Raw genomic sequence first — 25980 nt, 5'->3', positions numbered from 1 at the left:
ATGACCAAAAGAGACTTGGGGGTCATGACTGACAACAACATGAATATGAGCCACCAACACAATACCACAGCTGGCAAAGCGACCAAAATTCTGGCTTGCATCTACTGATGCACCTCGAACAAGACCCAGGATGTCATCCTCCCACTGTACTCAGCCTTGATGAGGCTCCAGCTGGAGTACTGCATCCAATTCTGTGGTCCACAATTTAGGGAGGACATGGAGAAGCTTTAAAGAGTCCAGAGGAGAGCCATGCACATGATCAGAGGGCAAGAGAACAAGTCTTATGAAGAGAGGCTGCGAGCTATAGGACTCTTCAACCTGGAGGAATGCAGGCTCCGGGTTGACATGGTGGCAGCCTACAAGTACATAAGGGGTATGCATCAGGATCTGGTGGAACACCTGTTCACCAGAGCACCCCAAGGGATGACAGGATCCAATGGTCACAAACTCCTGCAAGACCATTTTAGGCTGGACATAAGGAAAAACTGCTTTACTGTCCAAGCCCCCAAGGCCTGGAACAGACTTCCCCGACATGGTGCAAGCACCTCCTCTGGACACTTTCAAGAAACATTTGGATGCTTATCTTGTTAGGATCCTTTGACCCTAGCTGACTTCCTTCCCCTTGGGCAGGGGGCTGGACCTAATGATCTTATGAGGTGCCTTGCAGTCCTAATGTCTATGAACCTATTTGTTCAAAAACCACAACCTTATAGCTGGGCCTCCAAGAAGGAAACCCTTGGGCAGGAAAAAACACCACATTTTTCATGCTCCGAACAGGTCAAGAGATCCAAGCGGACCCAGAGGAGGAGGCGACGAGTGCTCATCATAGGCGACTCCATCCTGAGAAGTACGGAAGGGCCCATCTGTCACCAGGACCCCTCAACACGAGAGGTATACTGCCTGCCCGGAGCAAAGATTTGGGATGTGAAGGAGGTAATCCAGGCCAGGATCAAGCCCATCGATTACTACCCCATGGTCCTAGTCCATGTGGGTACTAATGATGCGGCCAGGAGAACCCCCGATCATCTGATGGAGGACTACAGTGCTCTGGGTGGCGTGCTGAGGGAGTTCGGTGCACAGGTGGTATTCTCTTCCATCCTACAAGTGAACGGACGCGGAAGACGGCATGAGAACCGCATCCGAGAGACCAACTGGCGGCTTTGGTAGTGGTGTCTCGAGGCAGGCTTCGGCTTCCTGGACAACGACCTGCACATCACGATGAGGGACATGCTCAGTTGGGATGGGCTTCACCTGTCCCCCAAAGGTAAGCGTGTGTCTTCTTCTAGGTTGGCGGATCTCCTCCGGCGGGCTTTAAACTAGGCTCGCCGGGGGGAGGGGAAGATGAGGGTGGGGAAAGCTGTGGACCACCAAACCATGTGGCACCCACAAGGACAGCCCAGCCTGAAGAAAGAGAACATTGGGAACCTGCAAGACGTGGGGCAGCCAGCACTACGGCACAGGTAAGAAACGAGAAGGTAAGAAATAAGGGGTCCCTTGGGATTCGGAGCGGGGGGGCAGCAAAGGCACCTGTCCCAGGGCTCAAGTGCCTATATACTAATGCTAGGAGCATGGGAAACAAGCAGGATGAACTAGCGCTCCTGCTTGCACAAAACACCTATGACTTAGTAGGGCTAATGGAAACCTGGTGGGATTCGTCCCACAACTGGGCAGTACATATTGAGGGTAATAGATTGTACAGAAAGGACAGGGTGGGGAAAAAAGGGGGAGGGGTTGCGCTCTATGACAATGAGCAATATACGTCAACCCTCATCGAGACGGAATCCAAGGATGAGGAAGTAGACGGATTGTGGGTTAGGCTACATGGGGGGCAAGGAGAAAGGGATTTGGTGGTAGGGGTCTGCTACAGACCCCCACATCAAGGGGAAGAAATAGATGCGGGGCTCCTGAGGCAGCTCTCAGAGGCCATAAAAGCTAAAGAGGCGGTAGTCATGGGGGACCTAAACTACCCAGACATCTGCTGGGAGACACAGATGACAAAGTCCCACCGCTCACGCAGGTTTCTAACCTGTGTACAGGACCTCCACCTCACACAGGAGGTGCATGGTCCCACTAGGGAGAATGCCATACTGGATCTGGTATTGGCAATGGGGGATGACATGGTAGGGGACCTACAGATTGGTAGCCATCTGGGGGACAGTGATCACCTAATAATAGAATTCACCATAAGACGTCGAGTGGGTAAGGTAACTAGTAGGGTGAAAGTATTAGACTTTAGGAAGCTGATTTAAATGAACTCAGGCGATTAGTCAAGGATGCACTGCAGAGTAGGAGTTTTGAAATGATGGGAGCCCAAGAAGGGTGGCTGTGCCTTAAGGAAATGATCCTTCGGGCACAAAGCGAGACGATCCCTGTGCGGGGTAAAAGAGGGAAAGGGGCCAGGAGGCTTCCCTGGCTGACCGCAGAAATCCAGGGCAGACTAAGGGCCAAAAGGGGAGCACATAAAAAGTGGAAACAAGGAGAGATCACCAAAGACGAATATACCTCCTCTGCTTGTGCTTGTAGGGAGGCAGTTAGACGGGCCAAAGCTACCATGGAGCTGAGGATGGCATCCCAAGTAAAGGACAACAAAAAATTGTTTTTTAGATATATAGGTAGTAAAGGAAGGCCCAGGTAGGAATAGGACCCCTGCTAATGGGCAGAAACAATTGGTGACGGACAGGGGGGACAAGGCTGAACTCAATGAGTTCTTTGCCTCAGTGTTCCTAAGTGAGGGGCAGGACAAGTCTCTCACTGGGATTGTAGAGAGGCAGAAGCAAGGCACCAGACTTCCATGCGTAGAGCCTGAGATGGTGCAGAGTCACTTGGAAGAACTGGATGCCTTTAAGTCGCCAGGCCCGGATGAGCTCCATCCAAGGGTGCTGAAGGCACTGGCCGACATCATTGCAGAGCCACTGGCGGGAATATTCGAACGCTTGTGGTGCACGGGCCAAGTCCCGGAGGACTGGAAAAGGCCCAGTGTGGTCCCCATTTTCAAGAAGGGGAGGAAGGACCACCCGGGCAACTATAGGCCAGTCAGTCTCACCTCCATCCTTGGCAAAGTCTTTGAAAAAATTATCAAGGCTCACATATGCGAGAGCCTGGCAGGACAAATTATGCTGAGGGGAAACCAGCACGGGTTCGTGGCAGGCAGATCGTGCCTGACCAATCTAGTCTCTTTTTATGACCAGGTTACGAAACGCCTGGACACAGGAGGAGGGGTGGATGTCGTATACTTAGACTTCTGGAAGGCCTTCGATACGGTATCCCACCCCGTACTGGTGAACAAGTTAAGAGGCTGTGACTTGGATGACTACACAGTCTGGTGGGTGGCGAATTGGCTGGAGGGTCGCACCCAGAGAGTCGTGGTGGATGGGTTGGCTTCGACCTGGAAGGGTGTGGGCAGTGGGGTCCCGCAGGGCTCGGTCCTTGGACCGATACTCTTTAATGTCTTCATCAGTGACTTGGACGAGGGAGTGAAATGTACTCTGTCCAAGTTTGCAGATGACACAAAGCTATGGGAGAAGTGGACATGCCGGAGGGCAGGGAACAGCTGCAAGCAGACCTGGACAGGTTAGACAAGTGGGCAGAAAACAGCAGAATGCAGTTCAACAAGGAGAAATGCAAAGTGCTGCACCTAGGGAGGAAAAATGTCCAGCACACCTACAGCCTAGGGAATGACCTGCTGGGTGGCACGGAAGTAGAAAGGAATCTTGGAGTCCTAGTGGACTCTAAGATGAACATGAGTCGGCAGTGTGACGAAGCCATCAGAAAAGCCAATGGCACTTTATCATGCATCAGCAGATGCATGACGAATAGGTCCAAGGAGGTGATACTTCCCCTCTATCGGGCGCTGGTCAGACCGCAGTTGGAGTACTGCGTGCAATTCTGGGCGCCACAATTCAAGAGGGATGCGAATAACCTGGAGAGGGTCCAGAGAAGGGCCACTCGTATAGTTAAGGGCCTGCAGACCAAGCCCTACGAGGAGAGACTAGAGAAACTGGACCTTTTCAGCCTCCGCAAGAGAAGGTTGAGAGGCGACCTTGTGGCTGCCTATAAGTTCATCACGGGGGCACAGAAGGGAATTGGTGAGTATTTATTCACCAAGGCGCCCCCGGGGTTACAAGAAAAAATGGCCACAAGCTAGCAGAGAGCAGATTTAGATTGGACATTAGGAAGAACTTCTTCACAGTTCGAGTGGCCAAGGTCTGGAACGGGCTCCCAAGGGAGGTGGTGCTCTCCCCTACCCTGGGGGTCTTCAGGAGGAGGTTAGATAACCATCTAGCTGGGGTCATCTAGACCCAGCACTCTTTCCTGCCTATGCAGGGGGTCAGACTCAACGATCTGTTGAGGTCCCTTCCTGCCCTAACATCGATGAATCTATGAATCTATGCTGTCAAAGCTTAGGGTCCCATGCTAGGTGTGCCTAAGGTACCATTGCAGTCAGCAGCAGCAGGGTATAGTGAGTTGGACACCCTTCAATCCATGCAAACAGCTCCTCATGCAGCACCCATGACATGCGCAGCAGGGGCATGCTTGGGGCACAGCGCTGGCATAATAGGGAGGCTGGCCCTCAGGCTTCGCCCTGGAGAGGCCCCCTATGGGGAAGGTGGGGGATTGGGTAGCTCCTGGTCCCACTTGTTCAGCAGCCCCACAGCCCCTGAGCCTGACCACCATGGGCTGGGTAACAGCCCTACGACAAGAGACTAGAGAAACTGGACCTTTTCAGCCTCCGCAAGAGAAGGTTGAGAGGCGACCTTGTGGCTGCCTATAAGTTCATCACGGGGGCACAGAAGGGAATTGGTGAGTATTTATTCACCAGGGCGCCCCCAGGGGTTACAAGAAATAATGGCCACAAGCTAGCAGACAGTAGATTTAGATTGGACATTAGGAAGAACTTCTTCACAGTTCGAGTGGCCAAGGTCTGGAACGGGCTCCCAAGGGAGGTGGTGCTCTCCCCTACCCTGGGGGTCTTCAAGAGGAGGTTAGATAACCATCTAGCTGGGGTCATCTAGACCCAGCACTCTTTCCTGCCTATGCAGGGGGTCAGACTCGATGATCTATTGAGGTCCCTTCCTACCCTAACATCTATGAATCTATGAATTAGTAACCTTACAGTAAGAGTAGTAGCTTTTTCAGTTGATCTAAAAGGAAGCCTATAAAGATTACTAGAGTAAAAATTTTGCACATCCTACTCAAATATCACATTCATCTTATCAGTGTTACTGTTATTAACTTAGGAAAATGTGGACTATCTTTTATAAAAAATGGAGGAATATCTGAAAAAGATGAGATGCAGAGTACTAACTTAGGAAAATGTGGACTACCTTTTGTAAAAAATGGAGGAAGTCTCAAAAAGATGAGATGCAGAGTATTTGAATTCTAATATGAAACACAGAGCATTTCTGAAATTCAGCGACCTCTCAAATTGCTTCAGCTATTTTTCTTTTCATGTACAATGCAAACCTGTCTGAATGGTAATAATGTTTCTACATTAAAGCAACATGTTTTCTTTAAATATGTCAAGTACCTTGATGTAGTTCCAATTGCTTCCATTAGGATGATGTCAAAGACTCAACTCTCCCCACAGTTCCTGTATCTCATGTTTTATATTAATGACTTACAGTATAGACAGGCATTACATTTCTAGCAGGAGAAATTCAATTCTCGTTAGAAATTGTGAGTGTGGACATGGGCGACTGGGGCCTCTTGAGTCGGGGGGGGAGCACTTGCCCCCCCAGCAGTCAGTCAGCGACTGGGGGGGGGGTCCTCCCACAACCAATCCCATAGGCTGCGGGGGGGGTGGGGCGTGACTGATCCTGCTGACCTGCAACTGAAAGTGGCGCACCGTTGGCACTTCCGGGGATGCCACTGGCACTTCTGGGGTGGCAGGATTGGCTACAGGGGGGCCGCTTCTCCTGGAGCACTCCCCGGCCGACACTCTCGGGGGGGCACCAGTGTTCTCGCTTGCCCCCCCGCCTGGGAATGCTGCTGTCAGGGGGTGCACCAGCGCTCTTAGGGGGTGCATGTGCACCCTTGTGCACCCCCTACACATCGCTACTGAGTGTGGAGGTGTTTGTGCAATTTCTCCCATGGTGAAAGAAAGATCTCTTCTGCAGAAGACTTTCTCCCACAGGATCAAATGCCTGCATGCTTCTCTTACTTGTCTCCTTCTAGAAGCCAGCAAGAGTCCAGTTTGGGGAAATACTCTCCATGCCTTCCCCAGATGGGGGGTAATCCTATTCTGGGGAAGGTGTAGGGTACAGGCGCTGCTGGACTCCTCCCAGATCTAGAGAGGAGTGGCGCAGTATTCTTCCAGTCTGGGGGACACAGAGGGAGCATTTCCCAGAAGCCAACTCCTCCTGGGCCCAGAAAGAGTTGAGTTACCACTGCTTCCCAAGTGTTCCCCAGAGTGGCGTGACCTCAGTCTAGCAGGACACACAGGGAGAATTTCTCAGTTGCCCAAAACCTTTCAGGACTGGGGAAGTCACAGGGAGCCTTTCCTCAGTGTTCCACTCCTCTCAGAGACCTGGAGGAATGGAGCAGCACCTGCAATCTGAGCTTTCCCCAGAGGTATGACGTATTGTCAGAGCAAAATTCTGCCTGTGCACTGCAAACGTATCCTTAGCTAGAACTGCAGACATATCCTTAACTATAACTGACCTAGGTCCTAAAAGGCTTATATCATTACTTAGTAGTAGTGCAAATTGGTTATAACCGCCACTAAAAGGGGTCTAAAGTATGGAAAAAATGATACCTGAGCCTTCACAATAACATTTTTATCACTTTCTCTATGACAGAAATCATTCTTTCGATACTTATCAACACTTCTTTTAGTACTTTTGTGGGTGGCCACTGTTTTTTGCAAATACCTTCTAGTCAGAAGAACCTTTGGGGGAAGGGTTAAGTAAGTTTGCTTATTCACTTAAGCAAGCAAATGAAACTCAATCTTAGATTATAGTTGCTGTTACTCTCCATATGAGAAAAATTAAGACTAAGGAAAGTGACGTAAAGGAATAGAGAAGGAAAAATATTTAGAAGCAGTGGCTTCTAGAATGGCAGGCAGTTCAAATGGAGACACCTTGGAATAGCCAAACTGAGGGACAAGGCTTTGAGCTGAACTTATTATATTATTATATTCTTTATTAATAAAGAAAAATTCTATAAAAGAGTAAGTTTGGATTTAAATATTGTGCTCTCTAAGTACAACCAGATAGGAAATCATCTAATTCCTGGGATCTAGGACTTTGAATTAATTCAATCTAAATTTTCTTTATACTGATACTAAGTATTATGCTGCAGCCACAGTCTGATGTACTAGTAAGTTCTAAAAAAAGGAAAAAGAGATGGAGGTGTTAAAAATGAAATAACAGTTAAATGGAGGTGTGTGTATGTATCTTACTAAAAGTAGTGTATTTGCAATTAATTTGACAAACAAGCAGCATATTGTCTTCCGTGGAAAGACCAAGTAAACCCAAGAGCACACTGTTAATAATCTGCTAATTTCAAAGGCTACTTGCAGACATTAAAAAAAGTAATTTACTGGAAGCAGCAGTATGTTACTTCAACCTGGCACCTCAGCATCTGTAAAGATTGGGTGCTTCAGCAGGGCTTATGGCGCTTTTATCTAATATTCAATCAGCTATTAGATAAGAGAGCCAAAAAAGCCCCACTAATGCTCCCAATCTATATAGATGCTGGGCAAGCCAAGTGCAACTAATGCGATGCCTATTCTGGGCATATGCTGGGCTCAGTGTGGGAACACGCTTAGTTTAAAGTAAAGCACCATTTTAGTTTTTTGGTTTTTTAATTTCTGCAAGCAAAATAATTTTATAAATTAGGGGAATTTTGGAGAAAGAAATCAAGTTATAAGATATCTATATCTTTTCCGTCTGACTGTGAAAGAAATTGTCCTTGTAACTGGTAGCCATATTTTTTTATATCATATGACCCCCTTATATGTTTTCCACTCCTTAGATTTGTAAAGTAAAATTTCTTTTCTGTGGAGAATTTCACCAAACTTTTGAAAGTGGGTTGATAGAAATTGTTGGCTGGTCAGTACTTTTGAAAACCAGGCCTTTTATTTTAGATGCCAACATAAGGATATAAGCAATTAAAGCACACACTTTTGAAAATCTAGTCTCTTGAATTTCTGTTTTCCATGTACATATATATGAAATATATATATAAATAAATATATATATATATTTTTAATGAAAATGTCTATTTTGCTTTGACATGCTAAAGACTTTAGTCAAGATGAATCAATCATTCTGTGCCAAAACAGTCCATCTTAACCTGGTTTTTTTACAGTAAGTCTTATCCACTGTAAGATGAAATCTTGGCTGGGTGCAGGAATTCAAAAAGCCTGAACCTGAATTGATACAAACTTTACAGGTTAGTCAATCTAACTTGACTAGGCTAAATCACTTTGTAACTGTACAGACATGCCAGACATGCAGGTGCATGCTTGCAATGACTCAGGCTAGAAGCTGGGGTGCACTAGAGCAGCCCTCCCTTCCCTGCACAATGCTGAACTGAGGGGGGGGTGGCCAGCCCCCAGCAGGATGCTACGATTACGGAGGTCTGCCTGCACCATCCCAGGCTTTTCTCTGCTTGCTGCACAAGGGGCAAAAGTGTTGCTAGACCCCAACACCCCTGCTAGCACTCTGAGGCAAGGGGGGGGGGGGTGCAGTGCATGCATCTGTTGATGATACCGAGCTTTTCAACCTCTTTCCCTGCTTCTTTATACTGTCTACAGAAAACTGACAAGTGAGCAAGCCAGCAAGAGCCTGATAACAGTGTTTATCACCTCATTAGCAAAGCAACAGCCTCTCTCCCTTACTTCAAACTCTTCTTAAACAGGTCAAATTCAAACTCTTCTCAACAGGTCATCTTACCAGCTGACCTGTTGATTAGCTCAAAACAGCCCTAAGCAGTCACTGTTCTGTCTGCCTGTCCCAGTGAAATTGGAGAGGCTCATACCACGTGCCTAGGGTCTGTGGGGTTCGGGTCTGTGCTGTGGGAGATAGGAGGGAGGGAGGGGGAGGATCCCGGCTTGTCCAGCAAGCAACAAGGGTGGGGAGAGTAGGGCAGGGGTAAGCCAGGCAGGCCCTGCTGTGCCTGCAAATCTCTGTCGGCACTCCAACCAAGGAGTAGAGGGGAGGGGCCAGCCCTGCTGTGGAGCAGAGAACCCTGCCCAGCCCAGCCCAGCCCAGCCCACAGAGCATACCATGATGCTGGAGGTGTCTGGTTTATCTTAAACCAGCAAGGGGTCTGGGACAGACATTGCATAAACCACTTTGAGCCAAATCAGTTAAGTCTGATACGACATTCAACCAGGTTTCTCTCAAGCCAGCTTTAGCTGTTTTCAAACTGGTTTACATGCACTGAACATCTATTCTGTTACAGGTTTAAACCAGTTTTAAATTACTTAAACCAGTTTATGCGTAATGGCTGTCTCTACCCCTTTAGAGAAGCAGAATTACAAGAAAAGTAATTTACTCTTATTTCTACTGTCCCAGGGACAACAGGACTAGAGGGAGCCCCCGACCCAGGGCCAGGGGAAACACTCACTTATGCTCCGCAGGAGAGGGGAGCAGCGGCGGCGTGCAAGACGGGGAACCACCCGCGCGGCTTATTAGCCGCGCTTTCATACGGCTGGGGCGGAGCGATGTCAGCGAGAGGCACCGCTCAGGGGAAACAAAACGTGGCCCCGAAGACAGAGGCGGCGCGCGGCGGGAGGACGTGGAGCCCGGGAGGAAGCCTGGGAGTGGAACCGGGCCCCCCCAAGGGGCCTTGGCCATGGGCTGAACAGGCTGCAGCCGCGCCGGGAGCAACGGAGGCTGGGAGAGCCGCGCTGCCGGGGAAGAGCGGCGAAACTGATGAGGGAGCCGGCAGAAGCTCTGAGGAGGAGCCCAGAGAGAGGGCCAGCTGGAACCACTGGTGAGGTAACTGGGGCCGAGCTGGCAGAGGCTCTGGGGAGCTGGCGGAAACCCCAGTGAGGGAACTGGACGGGAGCCGGCGGAAACCCCGGTGAGGGAACCAGATTGGAGCCGGCGGAAGCTCCGGTGAGGGAACCGGATTGGAGCTGGCGGAAACTCTGGCGAGGGAACTGGACTAGAGCCGGCGGGAACCCCGGTGAGGGAACCGGGATAGAGCCGGTGGGAATCCCGGTGAGGGAACCAGGGAAGACCAGGCAGAGACGCCGGCGGGGCGTCGGGGAAGAGAGCCGCAAAGGGGCAGAGAGGACCCTCGACTCCCAGTCCTCGTTCGGGGACAAGGGACAGAAGGTCCACGACCAAAGGTGGCGTTGGCCGGGGTGTAGGGGAGGTCGAAGCCCCATGTGAGCCCGCCCAGGGGCGCTTCGGCGCTGGAGGCCACAGTGAGGGGGACCCCCCTGCTGTGGGCCCAGCCGCGACCGCGATCGGCGAGTTCCGGGGACTCCCCAGCGAGAGCGGGGCAGGCCCGGTTAGCCACCCGCGCAAGAGCTGCCCGGGAGCACCTTCTGGAGCAGAGGCGGGCACATCTACCTTGCTGGACATGATCTACCTTTTTAGAGATGTCTCCCAGTAACTTGCAGACATTACCATGCTGATCCAGCTTTTATCAGCTGCCTGTATAGTCATGAAATTAATCTTCCTGCATTAGGAGAATCTTCTTTGATTGCCTTGAGACACATTCTTCCCCAGTGAATTCTTACAACTAGGGTGGGCTGTAAAACATAATACTGCTGCACTTTCTGCCCCAAATTAATAGCCAAAATTCAAGGTCCTGCAAGTTGCTTCTGTTAGGCAGAGAAACTGATGGAGGTAGGTATTTCTTTGATTCAATCCTGTTTATTTGTGAAGAACACATTATTTTTCCTTGATGTCTAATAGAACAGTGGCCAATGACAACACAAAGAGGACTAAAAAATGATAGAATATTTAGAGTATTTTACTTTGTCACAGTTCTGAAACTCCTTCCTCTAGCACTCCAGTAAAATCTCTCTAGGATTTTTCTCAGGGTCATGATCTCAGTGCTTGTTCTGCCACCTCCCTTTTTGTTGTTTTTCTATATCTGTTTCTGTGTGATTCTATCTGCTTCTCTCTCTCTCTCTCTCTCTTACACACACGCACACACATCTCTCTGATCAATCATATGTTAACTGCTAAGCTTTCTAACAAATGAGAATGGAACTACCTTATCGAGCCACATGGCTATATTCTAATCCCTCTTTGCTTATGGCTTTATTGTGGGTGTAGGGCTTGTTGTTTCAAAATCAAAAGATGATTGACAGATTTTTACACACATTCTGAATGAAAAGTGGCTGTTATTCCTACCATTTAAATGAAATATAGCCTAATCTTTAACACGCCCATCGTCAAAACAGTACCAGTCATCCCAACACAGCCTAAAATTGTGATACTTGAAAAATCCCATCCCAGACAAAAAGGAGCAACTTAACATATTATAAATAACATGATTTACAAATGAAGTTACCCTTCTCTTCATTTGATACCCATTTGACACTGTGAAACCCCAAAGCCTAAGTCTATCCCAATCCATGCAGTTGGTCCAATAAGACATATCACTCACAGAAATTCTTCCCTCTTGCATACTTCTTGGACCATCATGGCTACATCACTTATTACATATTTACAATTTATACTAATTTTTAATAGAATACATTGTAAATATGTAAGTGTGGGACACTACCATGTGGCTGCCCCTCCTGGAGAAGCAGGACACGGTCATGTGGCTGCCCCTCCCTGAAGACACCTGGCTGGCCCTCACCCTACTCAAGCTGGCCACGCCCACCACCCTCCACTATATGGGCCATCTCTTTGGTGGGCAAGGCCACCGCTAGGGAGGCTACCCTGGAGGTCTGTGGCACCCTCCAGGACATGCTGAGGCACATGGTTCTTCACATACATGACCCCCTGGATGGCAGAGTTCCATGCCCTGGGATTCCCCCAGTGCATTGGGGTGCTGGATGGGACCCACATCCCCATCACCTGCCCACCCCAGTGTGACCAGCCCTACTACAGCTGCAAGGGTTTTCACTCAGAGGTGCTCCAAGCTGCCATTGACCCCCCAGATGCCTTCATGCATGCGAGTGCTGGTTGGGAGGGCAGTGCCCATGATTCCCACATATTCTGGAACTCTGCCCTACCAGGCCTGGAGAGTGGGCACTTTGCACCAGACATGCAGCTGAGCTCCATGGAAGTCCCTCACCTCTTCAATGGAAACCCCACCTACCCGCTCCTACCCTGGCTCATGAAGCCCTAAACCAGCCAGCTGGACCCCCGCCAGGCCCACTTTAACTGGTGCCTGGGCCAGACTTGTATCCTGGTGGAGTGCACTTTCAGCCATCTGAAGGGACGCTGGCACACTCTCACTGCCCACTTCAAGTCTGCCAAGGACAGCCTCCCCCAGGTTGTCGTTACAACCTGTGTCTTGCATAACATATTTGAGGCCCATGGGTGCTCTTCTGCAAGGCCTGGGTGGAGGAGACGCAGCATGCAGAGGCCATCTGGCAGTAGGAGCACCACCTGCAGTAGCAGCAACAACAGCAGGCCCCCCCTGACCAGGCAAGTCACATACCCACCACTAGGGGCCAGGGTACTGGGTGCAAGAGGCCCTGGCTGACCATTTCCTACTGCACTCCCCATTGTAGCTTGCCTGATCTGCTGCTCGTGACCCTCTGCCCACCCCCAACATCATGATCATTGATGACATGTCTCAGAAGAACAACAGTTATTATTCGCATCAAACAGACCCCCAACTCCCCACTCCCTACCCATTAAGCCAGCCCCTCCACCTCCCACCCCACCCACCAACAAAAAGCACCCTCTTTCCTATGCAAACTATTTACAAAGTGCTCTGTGTGCTGTCCTGGTGTGGGAGGCCATGGGATAGCGGCACCTAACGGGTAGAGCCTGGTGACAGACAGCCAGCATCCCAGCCTGTTCCCCCACACACACTGTTCCCCTGTAGATGCAGATGCCACACAGGTGCAGCTAGGGTTGGGGGCCAGGCAGCAGGCAGCACAAAGGTGACTTCCAGGGCCAGGACAGTGTCCAGCACCCGGCAGTCATCATCCATAGCCTGCACTGGCCAGGCCAGGATTGTGTTCTGCTCCCACAGTGCCTCCAGCTGCTTGCACTCCAGGGACAGAAGCTGCACCTGGAACTCCTGGTCTGCCTGGTCCTGTGACTCCTCACAGGCAACATCTTCCACCCTCCAAGGCTGTGAGTGCTCCAGCCTGTTCTCTGATGCTGCCACCAACCACTCCAAGAGATTGATGTGGTCCTGAGACTGCTTCTGGTGGAGCCGGCACATCTGCTGGGCCCCAGCTATGGGCAGCGATGACTCTGAGCCTGCATCCTAGCTGCCCAGCATGGCTTCTCCCCCACATGCAGCTGCAGGACCTGCACAGCCACGAGAAAGAAGCTGTTTGTGGGAGTTTGCAACATTTCAGACATAAGATGCTCTGCACCAGGAGCCATGCGCTGCCCAGGCTCAGATCGGGGGTTGGGTGTGCCCAGGTGCCCAGGGACCACGATAAGTCGGTTGGGCAGGCTCAGGCCCAGACAGCCAACGGGTGAGCCCCGCCATTCCCACTCACTCCCATGAGGTCGGCAGGCCGCTGGGTGCTGGCCACAGGCAGCCTGCCCCCCCCTTCACATGGAGGGTGACGCCAAGCTCCGGGCAGCACCTGCTGCTGCAGCTGCAGATCCAGCTTGCCCCTCTCTCCTCCTGTAGGCCAGCTGCTCTCCTGTGCTGTTCCCCAGCCCATGGTGCTCAGGCTCAGGGGCTGTGGGGCTGCCGAACAACTGGGACCAGGAGCTACCCATGCCCCCACCTTCCCCACAGGGGGCCTCTCCAGGGAGAAGCCTGAGGGCCAGCCTCCCTATTATGCCAGCGCTGTGCCCCAAGCATGCCCCTGCTGCGCATGTCATGGGTGCTGCATGAAGAGCTGTTTGCATGGATTGAAGGGTGCCCACTATACCCTGCTGCTATACCCTACTGCTACACACTATACCCTGCTGCTGCTGACTGCAATGGTACCTTAGGCACACCTAGCATGGGACCCTAAGCTTTGACAGCATAGATTCATAGATTCATCGATGTTAGGGCAGGAAGGGACCTTAACAGATCGTTGAGTCTGACCCCCTGCATAGGCAGGAAAGAGTGCTGGGTCTAGATGACCCCAGCTAGATGGTTATCTAACCTCCTCCTGAAGACCCCCAGGGTAGGGGAGAGCACCATCTCCCTTGGGAGCCCGTTCCAGACCTTGGCCACTCGAACTGTGAAGAAGTTCTTCCTAATGTCCAATCTAAATCTGCTCTCTGCTAGCTTGTGGCCATTTTTTCTTGTAACCCCGGGGGCGCCTTGGTGAATAAATACTCACCAATTCCCTTCTGTGCCCCCGTGATGAACTTATAGGCAGCCACAAGGTCGCCTCTCAACCTTCTCTTGTGGAGGCTGAAAAGGTCCAGTTTCTCTAGTCTCTCCTCGTAGGGCTTGGTCTGCAGGCCCTTAACTATACGAGTGGCCCTTCTCTGGACCCTCTCCAGGTTATCCGCATCCCTCTTGAATTGTGGCGCCCAGAATTGCACGCAGTACTCCAACTGCGGTCTGACCAGCGCCCGATAGAGGGGAAGTATCACCTCCTTGGACCTATTCGTCATGCATCTGCTGATGCATGATAAAGTGCCATTGGCTTTTCTGATGGCTTTGTCACACTGCCGACTCATGTTCATCTTAGAGTCCACTAGGACTCCAAGATCCCTTTCTACTTCCGTGCCACCCTGCAGGTCATTCCCTAGGCTGTAGGTGTGCTGGACATTTTTCCTCCCTAGGTGCAGCACTTTGCATTTCTCCTTGTTGAACTGCATTCTGTTGTTTTCTGCCCACTTGTCTAACCTGTCCAGGTCTGCTTGCAGCTGTTCCCTGCCCTCCGGCGTGTCCACTTCTCCCATAGCTTTGTGTCAGCTGCAAACTTGGACAGAGTACATTTCACTCCCTCGTCCAAGTCACTGATGAAGACATTAAAGAGTATTGGTCCAAGGACCGAGCCCTGCGGGACCCCACTGCCCACACCCTTCCAGGTCGAAGCCAACCCATCCACCACGACTCTCTGGGTGCGACCCTCCAGCCAATTCGCCACCCACCAGACTGTGTAGTCATCCAAGTCACAGCCTCTTAACTTGTTCACCAGTACGGGGTGGGATACCGTATCGAAGGCCTTCCAGAAGTCTAAGTATACGACATCCACCCCTCCTCCTGTGTCCAGGCGTTTCGTAACCTGGTCATAAAAAGAGACTAGATTGGTCAGGCACGATCTGCCTGCCACGAACCCGTGCTGGTTTCCCCTCAGCATAATTTGTCCTGCCAGGCTCTCGCATATGTGAGCCTTGATAATTTTTTCAAAGACTTTGCCAAGGATGGAGGTGAGACTGACTGGCCTATAGTTGCCCGGGTCCTCCTTCCTCCCCTTCTTGAAAATGGGGACCACACTGGCCCTTTTCCAGTCCTCCGGGACTTGGCCCGTGCGCCACGAGCGTTCAAATATTCCCACCAGTGGCTCTGCAATGATGTCAGCCAGTGCCTTCAGCACCCTTGGATGGAGCTCATCCGGGCCTGCCGACTTAAAGGCATCCAGTTCTTCCAAGTGACTCTGCATCATCTCAGGGTCTTGCTGCTGCCTCTCTACAACCCCAGTGAGAGACTTGTCCTGCCCCTCGCTTAGGAACGCTGAGGCAAAGAACTCGTTGAGGAGTTCAGCCTTGTCCCCCCTGTCTGTCACCAATTGTTTCTGCCCATTAGCAGGGGTCCTATTCCTCCCTGGGCCTTCCTTTTACTCCCTATATATCTAAAAAACAATTTCTTGTTGTCCTTTACTTGGGATGCCATCCTCAGCTCCATGGTAGCTTTGGCCTGTCTAACTGCCTCCCTACAAGCATGAGCAGAGGAGGTATATTCGTCTTTGGTGATCTCTCCCTGTTTCCACTTTTTATGTGCTCCCCTTTTGGCCCTTAGGCTGCCCTGGATTTCTGCGGTCAGCCAGGGAAGCCTCCTGGCCCCTTTCCCTCTTTTACCCCGCACGGGGATCGTCTCACTTTGTGCCCGAAGGATCGTTTCCTTAAGGCACAGCCACCCTTCTTCGACTCCCATCATTTCAAAACTCCTACTCTGCAGTGCGTCCTTGACTAATCGCCTGAGTTCACTTAAATCAGCTTTCCTAAAGTCTAATACTTTCACCCTACTAGTTACCTTACCCACTCGACGTCTTACGGTGAATTCTATTATTAGGTGATCACTGTCCCCCAGATGGCTACCGATCTGTAGGTCCCCTACCATGTCATCCCCCGTTGCCAATACCAGATCCAGTATGGCATTCTCCCTAGTGGGACCATGTACCTCCTGTGTCAGGTGGAGGTCTTGAACACAGGTTAGAAACCTGCGTGAGCGGTGGGACTTTGCCGTCTGTGTCTTGCAGCAGATGTCTGGGTAGTTTAGGTCCCCCATGACTACCGCCTCTTTAGCTTTTATGGTCTCTGTGAGCTGCCTCAGGAGCCCTGCATCTATTTCTTCCCCTTGATGTGGGGGTCTGTAGCAGACCCCTACCACCAAATCCCTTTCTCCTTGCCCCCCATGTAGCCTAACCCACAATCCTTCTACTTCCTCATCCTTGGATTCCGTCTTGATGAGGGTTGACGTATATTGCTCATTGACATAGAGCGCAACCCCTCCCCCTTTTTTCCCCTGTCCTTTCCGTACAATCTATTACCCTCAATATGTACTGCCCAGTTGTGGGACGAATCCCACCAGGTTTCCGTTAGCCCTACTAAGTCGTAGGTGTTTTGTGCAAGCAGGAGCGCTAGTTCATCCTGCTTGTTTCCCATGCTCCTAGCATTAGTATATAGGCACTTGAGCCCTGTGACAGGTGCCTTTGCTGCCCCCCCCCGCTCCAAGTCCCAAGGGGCCCCTTATTTCTTACCTTCTCATTTCTTACCTGTGCCGTAGTGCTGGCCGCCCCACGTCTTGCAGGTTCCCAATGTTCTCTTTCTTCAGGCTGGGAAGTCTTTGTGGGTGCCACATGGGGGGGTAAACCTGGGCTGCCACACAACCTCCACCACCTGGAGGGCTACCTGTGGCTATGCTACATGACCCTGCCCTCTACAGCCAAGGAAGACATCATCGCTGGAATCAATGCATTTCTCTGCATGTAACAGGCCCATGCCCACCTAGCTGTGGGGGCACAGGCTGCTCAGTAAAATTTTGCACTGTCTCCCACCTTTCTGCATGCTAGAGGGGTGGGGGGGACCCAGGGCCAGGGGAGTGCAGTTGGACCAGGGAGGGGGGGGGCAGGGGTCAGGAGGGTCCTTCCCCCAGTGAGGGGCTTACCATGTGGCTGGCATAGCCGGTGGCTCCATTCGGTCTTGGCTGGCAACAATGGCATATGGCTCTAGGCGATGTCCTCATAAGGAGGGCCATGGCGTGCAGGTGCCCAGCTGGGGGCCTCCCTTGGGGAGGAGGTGGCACTGCTGGCAGCCAGCAGTGTCATGGCTAGCTAGCTGCACTTTGTGGCTGGATCTGGGCCTGTCAAGGTAAGCTGGGGCAGGGGCAGGGGCTGCGGCCTGGATCCCAGGGCGCAAGGATCTCCATGAGTTGCTGCATAAAGGGCACAGACTTGCAGGCACTCCTGGCCTGATGAGTGTGGTTGGTCACAGTGACCCACTGTACCCGCAAAGGCTTTGACCTTTGTGCAGTACTGCTGTGCTGACCAGTCATGCCTGGAGGGGCCTTTGGCTGCATGGTAGTGTGCCCCAGGGCTCAAAATGCCTGCAGGCTTTTAAGGATCTGAGGGAGGGGCTGCCATAGAGGCAGCCCAGCCATGGGGCAGGAGAGGCTCCCAGCCCAGAGCCCTGGGGCTACCCTCAGGCTGGCCCCTTAGAGGCAGGGCTGATCTGGAAGCAAATTTGCTGACAGACCACATCTACATGTGCATAACTATGCAGTAACTAATCACAAGGAAATCTGCAGGTAGCAAATTTATTCGCAATTAGCTACTTTTACTCCACAGTAAGCATGTGCACATGTAGACGCACATGCTTATTGTACAGTAAACTAGGCTATTGAGCAGTTAAGCATCATGTGTAGATGTGCCCACTGATCATTAGATCACCTGCTCTTTCAGTTACCTAGAAATCTTTTCTGAATTATAAGGGTCTATTTTTTCAAATCCAATTTCCCAGTTTTTGACAAGTGTCTGTTTCCATCTTCCTCACTATCAACTGCTTCCTTTTTTGGCATCTTGCTACAAGAAATGATTCAAGTTCCATGGCAAATTCCACAACTTTTAAGAGCCTTTTTTGCCTCCTTTCGCTGCAAGAGCAATTCCAGCTGAGTATCCATAAGTTGGTCCATTGCCAATTTATCCTAGCAGTCCTAGATGGATATGTTAAGCACAAATCTCAAAATCTGCTATTTCATATGAAGACTCATTTTTCCCTTCCCTTTTAGCTTTGAACATAACACAGCAAGATCAACTTGATCATTGATTCCAAAATTGCATATCAAGGGCTTGGAGCAGATCCTGGTTAATTGAGCCCTGTTCTAGGTTTAAGTTATGTAGCACCATCAGAGCAGGAATCTTCTAAAAAATTCATTTCACTCTTGATACTGAACTGAGCCAAATACTAGAGTGTTCTTCCCCACAAAGAAAGTTCCCCATCTGGACAAATAGGGTGGAAAACCATACCTAAGTCCACATCTTGGGCCAATTCCACACAAAGACTTCCTTGAGATTTGTAATCATATGGTTTCCTTCTACAGATAATTTCTCAGTTGGTTAGGTCCTTGCTGCAGCTTCTCTCTCTTAGGAAGGCCCAAATTACCCAGAACACTTTTGCCTTCCTGTTTCATAAAGGCTCTTCTGACCCAGGTGTAGTCAGGGTGGTCACTTAATGAATCCATGCTGCCATTCCTGACTGGGCATGTTAGCAATAAATTTTCCTAATCTGTCCAGACACCTTGCAATTGCTTTCCTAAACAGATATTTTATCTCTGCATGCAAGTCATCTATCAGCTGTTCTGGGAAACCTACAGATATTACTTTATTTTCTCTTGTTATGATTCCAGCTCCTGTTCCAGATTTTTTTTAAAACATCTTTTGGTCACTTTGATTCTTGTGAGCATATCCTTTATTTTCTCCATTAACAAAATGGGAGTTCAAACTTCAGCCATTTGGAAAATGGTTCCCACACCCACCACTAGTGTTCTCCTTTTCTGATCTGAGTACTTGGCCAAAACTTTGGATCCCAGTTTTTTTAATTTGCAGGGGAAATTGATGGAGAAAGCAGGAAAGCATGTATCTTGTTAAAGTAATCCCGTTAATTTACAAAGAATAGATAAGATCTTGATTTCAATACTTGTTCTGCTGTATCCAGGTCTTTCTACTTGATTTTAATGTTGAGAACCACTGACTTAAGGCATGACCTAGGCACTACAACAGCCAGAATTGAGAAGGTGGCAATAATTCTGGTCATTCAAACTAGTAGTAGCAGTATTTTTGGTGCCTAGTATACTTTATCGGCATAACCTGAAGTGCTTGAGGGTTTTCAAGCATCTAAGCAGTTGGACAAGAATTCTATGTACCCTGCTCTGAGGATTTGGATGCTTATATTCTGTGTATATCCAGCATCTAGTTTAGGCACCTAAGTGCTTATGTGGCTATGGGCCTAAATGAGTTGCCCCAGGAAAGTGTGGCACAGCAGGGGATTGCAGTCTCCCAATTTATAAGCTAGCGCCGTAAATACTGGATATCTTCTTTAAAGACAGTCCTAGAAGCATTTTGTTTGAGCTCTGATGACACCAAGAGGGGAAAACAGAGTAATTTGTGGCATGTCTTTGATGAATGCAGCAAAGCTACATGAGATCAAAAGTAAACAAAACATTTTTAAAAAAGACTCAGGCTCCAAATTATCGTGAGATTTTTAAAAGATAATGGTTTTTGAATCTTTTTATATCATTACTTACCTTATATATAAAGGGTTTATGTTTCTGGCTTTTTGTCATAATTACAAGAGCAAGAAACTTTCTTAATAAGATCTTGGACTTTTATGTGAGCCTATGATGCCAGGAGGTAGATTTTGAATAAAACCACTGAATAAAAAGAGACTTTCAATAAAATCTACAGTTAGCAACAGTAGGTAGACCACAACTACCTCCAGTTCCTTCCACTCTCCTTTTTTTTGGACAATTGTTCTTGGGCACAGTTTAATGACTGAGCACTTCTAATTCAGGCCATGTAAAGATGGGAAAAGTTTCTTCCACCCACTGATGCAGACACATAAGGGAAGGTGGGGACAACAGTCTAACTCTGTGTGCTTGAATGATGTATAACATAATGAGCACAAATGCACTGGCATGATATAAGTGACTATCACCGTCTAAAAACTTCCAAAACATAAAAGCACTCATTTAAATATAATTTATGCTGGCAGATATCTTTTTGTTTTTTTGCATGTATAAAAGGAAAAAGTTGAAAAGCATATTTTTACCTTTTTAAAAAGTTCAATATTATTTATGCTGTGAAAATAAGTTAGTTCAGGCAGTTTTGTGATGTGGATACTCATCATGCCGAAATCCAAATTTATAGTATACTTATTTTTTAACAACTTGCATGTAGTATCTGATTAAGAAAATACTACTGCTGGTGAAATACACGTTTCTATAGTACTGACTTTTGTCCTTACTAAGAAAATAAGATATACTACTATTTATCCCTAAGATATAGTTCTTGATCATTCTTAATTGCTTTAGAAAGGAATTTTGTACAACCACACTTTATGAATTTTTAACCATTATAAAATTCATATAATCAAAACTATATCAGTTTGCCATCAAAGAGAAAAGTGCTTTATTAGAAATGCTATTTGATAAACGTGTTTTGTTGCTTTACAAAGTGTATTCTTTTATATCACTTAATGCATCTTTCCCACAAATCTGTAATGAAAGAAGATGGTAATTTTCATGGTACATATTTAATTTGAAAAATTAGAACTCTAGAAGCAAATAACTATTGTAGTTTCAGTTTTATGTGAAATAAAAGTTTATCAATATCATTATTGTAAGGTTAGTAACAGAGCCTTTGCAAATTACATGCTTTTTAACTCTAAGCAACATATGTACTTGCTTGAAGCTCAAAGGTTGGTCAGTCAATAGATTAATAAATTCTGTCACTTCATCCTTGTGATAATTTAAGCAGCTGGAAAATTCAATACAGGATAATGCCAGAGTAAGAATATGATCCTGATCAAACATTTGTCAGTCTTTGTAAAAGATGACAGGTATTTGAATAGCTAAGTGAATGCAGTGCAGCACTCAATAAGAAGCATGACAGAAGTTGAAACAATGTTGTACTTCTGACAAATGTTAGACCACTTAAAAATGACAGACCTAAATTATGTTATGTTTAATATTACGTGGACCTAATATTCTGTGTGATATGTAACAAAAAGTTCTGTTGCAAAGAATGATAGAAACTAATTCTTAATAATGTAACTCAATGTTATTGCAATCATTATTCTAAATTAGTAATTATACCACTAGCTGTTCAATAACCTAATCACTTTGAAAGCTCCTAAAATGATAGGTAAGAATGTTTAATATTTTCAAATATAATATTAGCAGAATAAAATAGGAAAACCAATGTTGGACCATTCTTTCATTTGCTTTTCTGTATCTCTTATAATTACACACCTCAACCTATTAATATAAAGAAACCATGACATTAATATAAAGGAAAATGCCATTTTAGCTGCCATTTCAAATTTTGCCTGCAATAACATACACAAAATATCTTTTTCACTGTTGAAAAATCTGTAATATTTTAAAGGTAACTTTTTAGAATCTTAATTCTAAAATATTGGAATCTTAAATTAATTTTCATAAAAATAGTAACAACTCCAAAATCATTCACTTTTTAGAAGCTGATTTTCATAGTTATGATAATAACTTATTTTATCAAATTTTACCTGATTTCATAATTCAACTGTTCAGACTGATTGAACAATTCTCATAGTAAAAAGTAAGAAAGCCTTCTTTTTGTTATTCAGTATATGTCTTGCTAACTGAATGATTATTGATACCCACTATTAGTTGGCATCTTTTTATCAGCATTCAAGTTGTGAAAAATATAGCAGAGCTCAAGAATGTATCGTTACTTATTACTGATATTCTTACACATGTACACAGCACAAATACTTACTTGAACTCTTCAATAAAATTTTCACTAAGAGACAATCACGATGTAGCAGGGTTTCCAAAAGCAAGTTCCAATTACAACATGGTTGGGATAAGAGCAGTTTCAGTTGACCCTGGGCTGCCATTTCTCCGGCTGATGGAGTCCTTTCAAAATGTAAGATAAAGAGAGAATAATGTAGTTAATTTATCTATGAAATTAATAGCCTTAAAGTGCAGATGTAATGCTAACTCCTTTAAATGTCAATTCCTCCCAGATTACTTTGAAAATGCTTTCATGCTTGCTTACTTTAAGGCTGCTCAGGGAAGGAATTACATTTAATCTCAACTAGCTAAAAGCAAATTAACATTTGGTAGTCTGCCAAATTTATAACTGATACAAAGTAACCTCACTTATCTCTTCTGTGGAACCATGTATATTCTTGTTCCGTGAGACAAAAATGATTTTTCTTGATTGAATAAATCTGAGGTTATAATATTTTAGTTCAGTAATACATTAATTGTTTAGCACAAGACTATGAAATATCTGAAATAAAGAATAAGCTGATAAAAATAATAAAAGTGCTCAAAGTAGTGCATATATGATACCAGCTCATAGGTTAAGCAGCATGTTGAATGTCCTGCAAAATCTACAGTTAAAATTAGATGGCCTGAAAATTGCTTTGTCAATAAACGGCCATGAGTAGATATGATGAAAATTTGGGTTAATTCGGTCATACATTTACTGAGAAAGAGCCTCTACTCCCAAAATAACCTATTTAATGTTGACGTCTCTCTCTCTTTTTTTTTTTTTTAAGTGGGGGGTTGGTAATTGTGTGTGTGTGTGTGTGTGTGTGTGTTAGCAAAAATCAGGCTGCCAAAGGGCTTACATCAAAGGACTTCCCCATAGCTCAGTTACTGACTACTACAACAAACTTAAATATGAAATATTTAGAAACACAATTAATTTTTATTTTGATTCTATAATGTGGGGCACCGGGCTACTGCAAGCAACCTCTTCAATTAGAGGTAGCACTTCCCTCCCTCTCTCTGCCCCCTTCAACAGAAGTGCTACAGAAACATCCACCCACTCTATTACTTCTCCAAGCTTTCTGCCTTCACATTTGTTCTCCTTACTTCTTAGACAATCCCAAAAAAGGGGCCAGGAAATGGGGACAGCAACAGTCTGAACAAGATAAAGAAATACAGCAATTTCCTCCTCAGCAGCTCTGCAGCTGACAATCCTGTCAGTGGTTGCAGGGTGAGGACTGCCAATATGATCTCCCTAGTGAACCTGGTAACTGTACAGTCCTTTAGGGCTGTGTGAAGCTTCAGTCACTGATTCGATTTGGAGGAGATTTGGACCGGATGTGCTTCTGGTCCACTTTCGGGTTCGCCACTGAGCATGCAGGGATGCTCAATCCACCCCACCATCTCAGTGTTCACAAGCCGCACCCGGTACCTAGAGATATGTAAAAAAAACCCATATAAAGCTGCATCTATGGCCGAATCGATGATTTTCCGAATCAGAATCAAATCTTCAGATTCGGATGAATCGAATTGTAAGATTGATCCAAATCAATTAATCGAATCACTGTCTCTTGAATCAGGCCAAATCCGAATCGAATACTGCCTGCTTTGCACACCCTAACTGCCTTTACCAGTCAGCTACCCTTATTTTATTCAGCCCTTCAAACATCAGGCACAAGAGTGAAGTGTTAGCCAATAAACTTTGAGGAATGTGACCCCCAGCTGTGTTCACATGCTGCATCACATATAGGGTTGAAAGGGCTGGAAATTTTCCCTTATTGTCTTCTCTTTCATTGTTGAATGACATTTCCAAAGCCATTGTCCAGTTACCCAAAAAACTTACCAATGTTTGAATCTGGGGTGACTTTTACCTATTACTCATTTTGGTTGTCAGTTTATGGATCAATAGTTATCAATGAAGAAAATATATGTAATGTATGTGCAAAATTAGTGTACATACATTTTTTGTACACTGGCGCATAAACTATACATGCATAAACTCTACCCACCAGAGCTCACACTCCCATCTTTTTCTATTAAATCAAACCTTCTCCAATAGAAGCAACACTTTTCTGTTAGACTGGAGAAGGATTTATGTATAACTGTACAGAAAGTTTATGTGCCATTTATGCACAGCTGGTGGCACATAACTGAACATGTTTCATGTGGCAGCTGCTGATTGAAAAACTCTTCCTTGTCAGGTGCTGCTGTAGTTCTACTTCCACAGGTCTGTCACAACCCATCTCCATTTAAGCATTAAAAATTCCTGGTAAATTATTACATGAAAAACATTGTTGTTCAGTTAAGGCTACTATAAAAAAGCAGCAACATGTTTGCAGTAACTCAGCCCAGAAGCTGATGAGGGGAGGGAAGGGGCACTAGAGCATGCCTCCCTGCTTGGCTGGAACAGAAAGCATGGGCCTAAGTTAGTGTGCCCAATCTGTGAGGCATTTGCACAGGAGATGCAAAGCATCCTGGGATGCTGGGGAACTGTGAGTTAATTTGTATCTCGAGGGATCTGTGACAGAAGTTCAATAAGCCAATTTAACCTAAATCAGTTAAGTCTTATACTACTTCCATCCAGGTTTATCTTAAATCAGTTTTGGCCATTTTGAAGGTGGTTTATGTGCACTGAACTTCTGTTGTGTTACAGATTTGAACTGGTTTCTGATCACTTATACTGGTTTATGTGTAATATCTGTCCCTAGCCAAGGGGTGTTAAACATATAGTTTACAGGCTGAATCCAGCCCACAAAGGTGGGTCACCCAGCTCGAGGGCTTCTCACTGGCTGGACCACTGAATCCATGGTCAAATTCAGTCTATAGGGCTTGTTGCAAGAGTTGCGGGAGACCCTGCATTGAAAGTGTTAATCCCTGCAGCTGGCTCCAGAACCCACAAAGTTAATGTCATTTACCTCCCCTAAACTATTACCACTACAGAAATGTAGGGTTTTTAGTTGCTCCTTGCAACTAATATGGGCAGCAGGGGTAAAGGGAAGGGCAAGCAACAGCAGTGTTAACTCCTTAGGATCTTGAAGTAATGTAACACATTACTATGCCAAACATACATTACTAACAGGATACTTTGGTAAAGAAGTAAAGAAGGTCATGTGACAGAAGGGAATTATACTTGCAATACATGGTCTTTAGTGTAGTACTAGTTGAGCAGTAGTTGACAATAGATGGGCATACGAGTGAAGTATGTGCCATAACTGTTCATTTTGATGCTTTTATGGGTTAGCATCAGGTATGTGATGCATGTAGCAACCTTAATTACTTGGCAATGACATTTTTAATGTATTAACATTACACATCACTGCTAATTTAAGATATATTTTAATGTGTATTATTATATATGAATAAAAATCTTAATAGAACTTGAAGTAAAGACTTTTTTGCACTTTTTACAGCAATTAAACTTTTAGAGATAATCCCTTCCATTACAAATCACTTTTAAAAAAATAAATTACACTTTCTGAAGATAACTGGTTTCAACAAATGAACAAAAACAAATTTGTAATTACACTACTAGACAGGTAAAAATTAAACACTTACTACTATTAAAAGTAACAGCTTTAATATTCTGACTTAAGTGTGAATTCTATATTTTCATTAATTCAGTGACATTACAAGGATGTTTGTGTCTGTCTTCATGTGTATTTCATATATTTCTACAGCATCCTTCCTACCAATGCCTTCCATTGCCGTCAAAATATG

At 46.7% G+C, this 25980-nt stretch overlaps 1 protein-coding gene across 14 annotated transcripts in view; it reads right to left on the bottom strand.

Annotated features, from left to right (window-relative positions):
• KIAA0825 (KIAA0825 ortholog) overlaps positions 1-25980 on the bottom strand; it is a 426905-nt gene that overhangs the window by 228538 nt on the left and 172387 nt on the right. For all 14 annotated transcript variants that reach the window (XR_009461085.1, XR_009461086.1, XR_002089181.2 and 11 more), the window contains one exon: positions 22262-22401. Coding sequence is in view for 11 of the 14 variants with exons in the window: in XM_019483483.2 (XP_019339028.2) it covers positions 22262-22401 (140 nt within the window). In the remaining 3 variants the exon portion in view is untranslated. The remainder of the gene's footprint in view (positions 1-22261; positions 22402-25980) is intronic.

The sequence above is a fragment of the Alligator mississippiensis genome, chromosome 3, assembly GCF_030867095.1.
Source record: "Alligator mississippiensis isolate rAllMis1 chromosome 3, rAllMis1, whole genome shotgun sequence".
In the NCBI taxonomy this organism is placed as follows: domain Eukaryota; kingdom Metazoa; phylum Chordata; order Crocodylia; family Alligatoridae; genus Alligator; species Alligator mississippiensis.
Note: the sequence above shows the minus strand (reverse complement) of the source record. Positions and strands in the feature narration are given on the sequence as shown.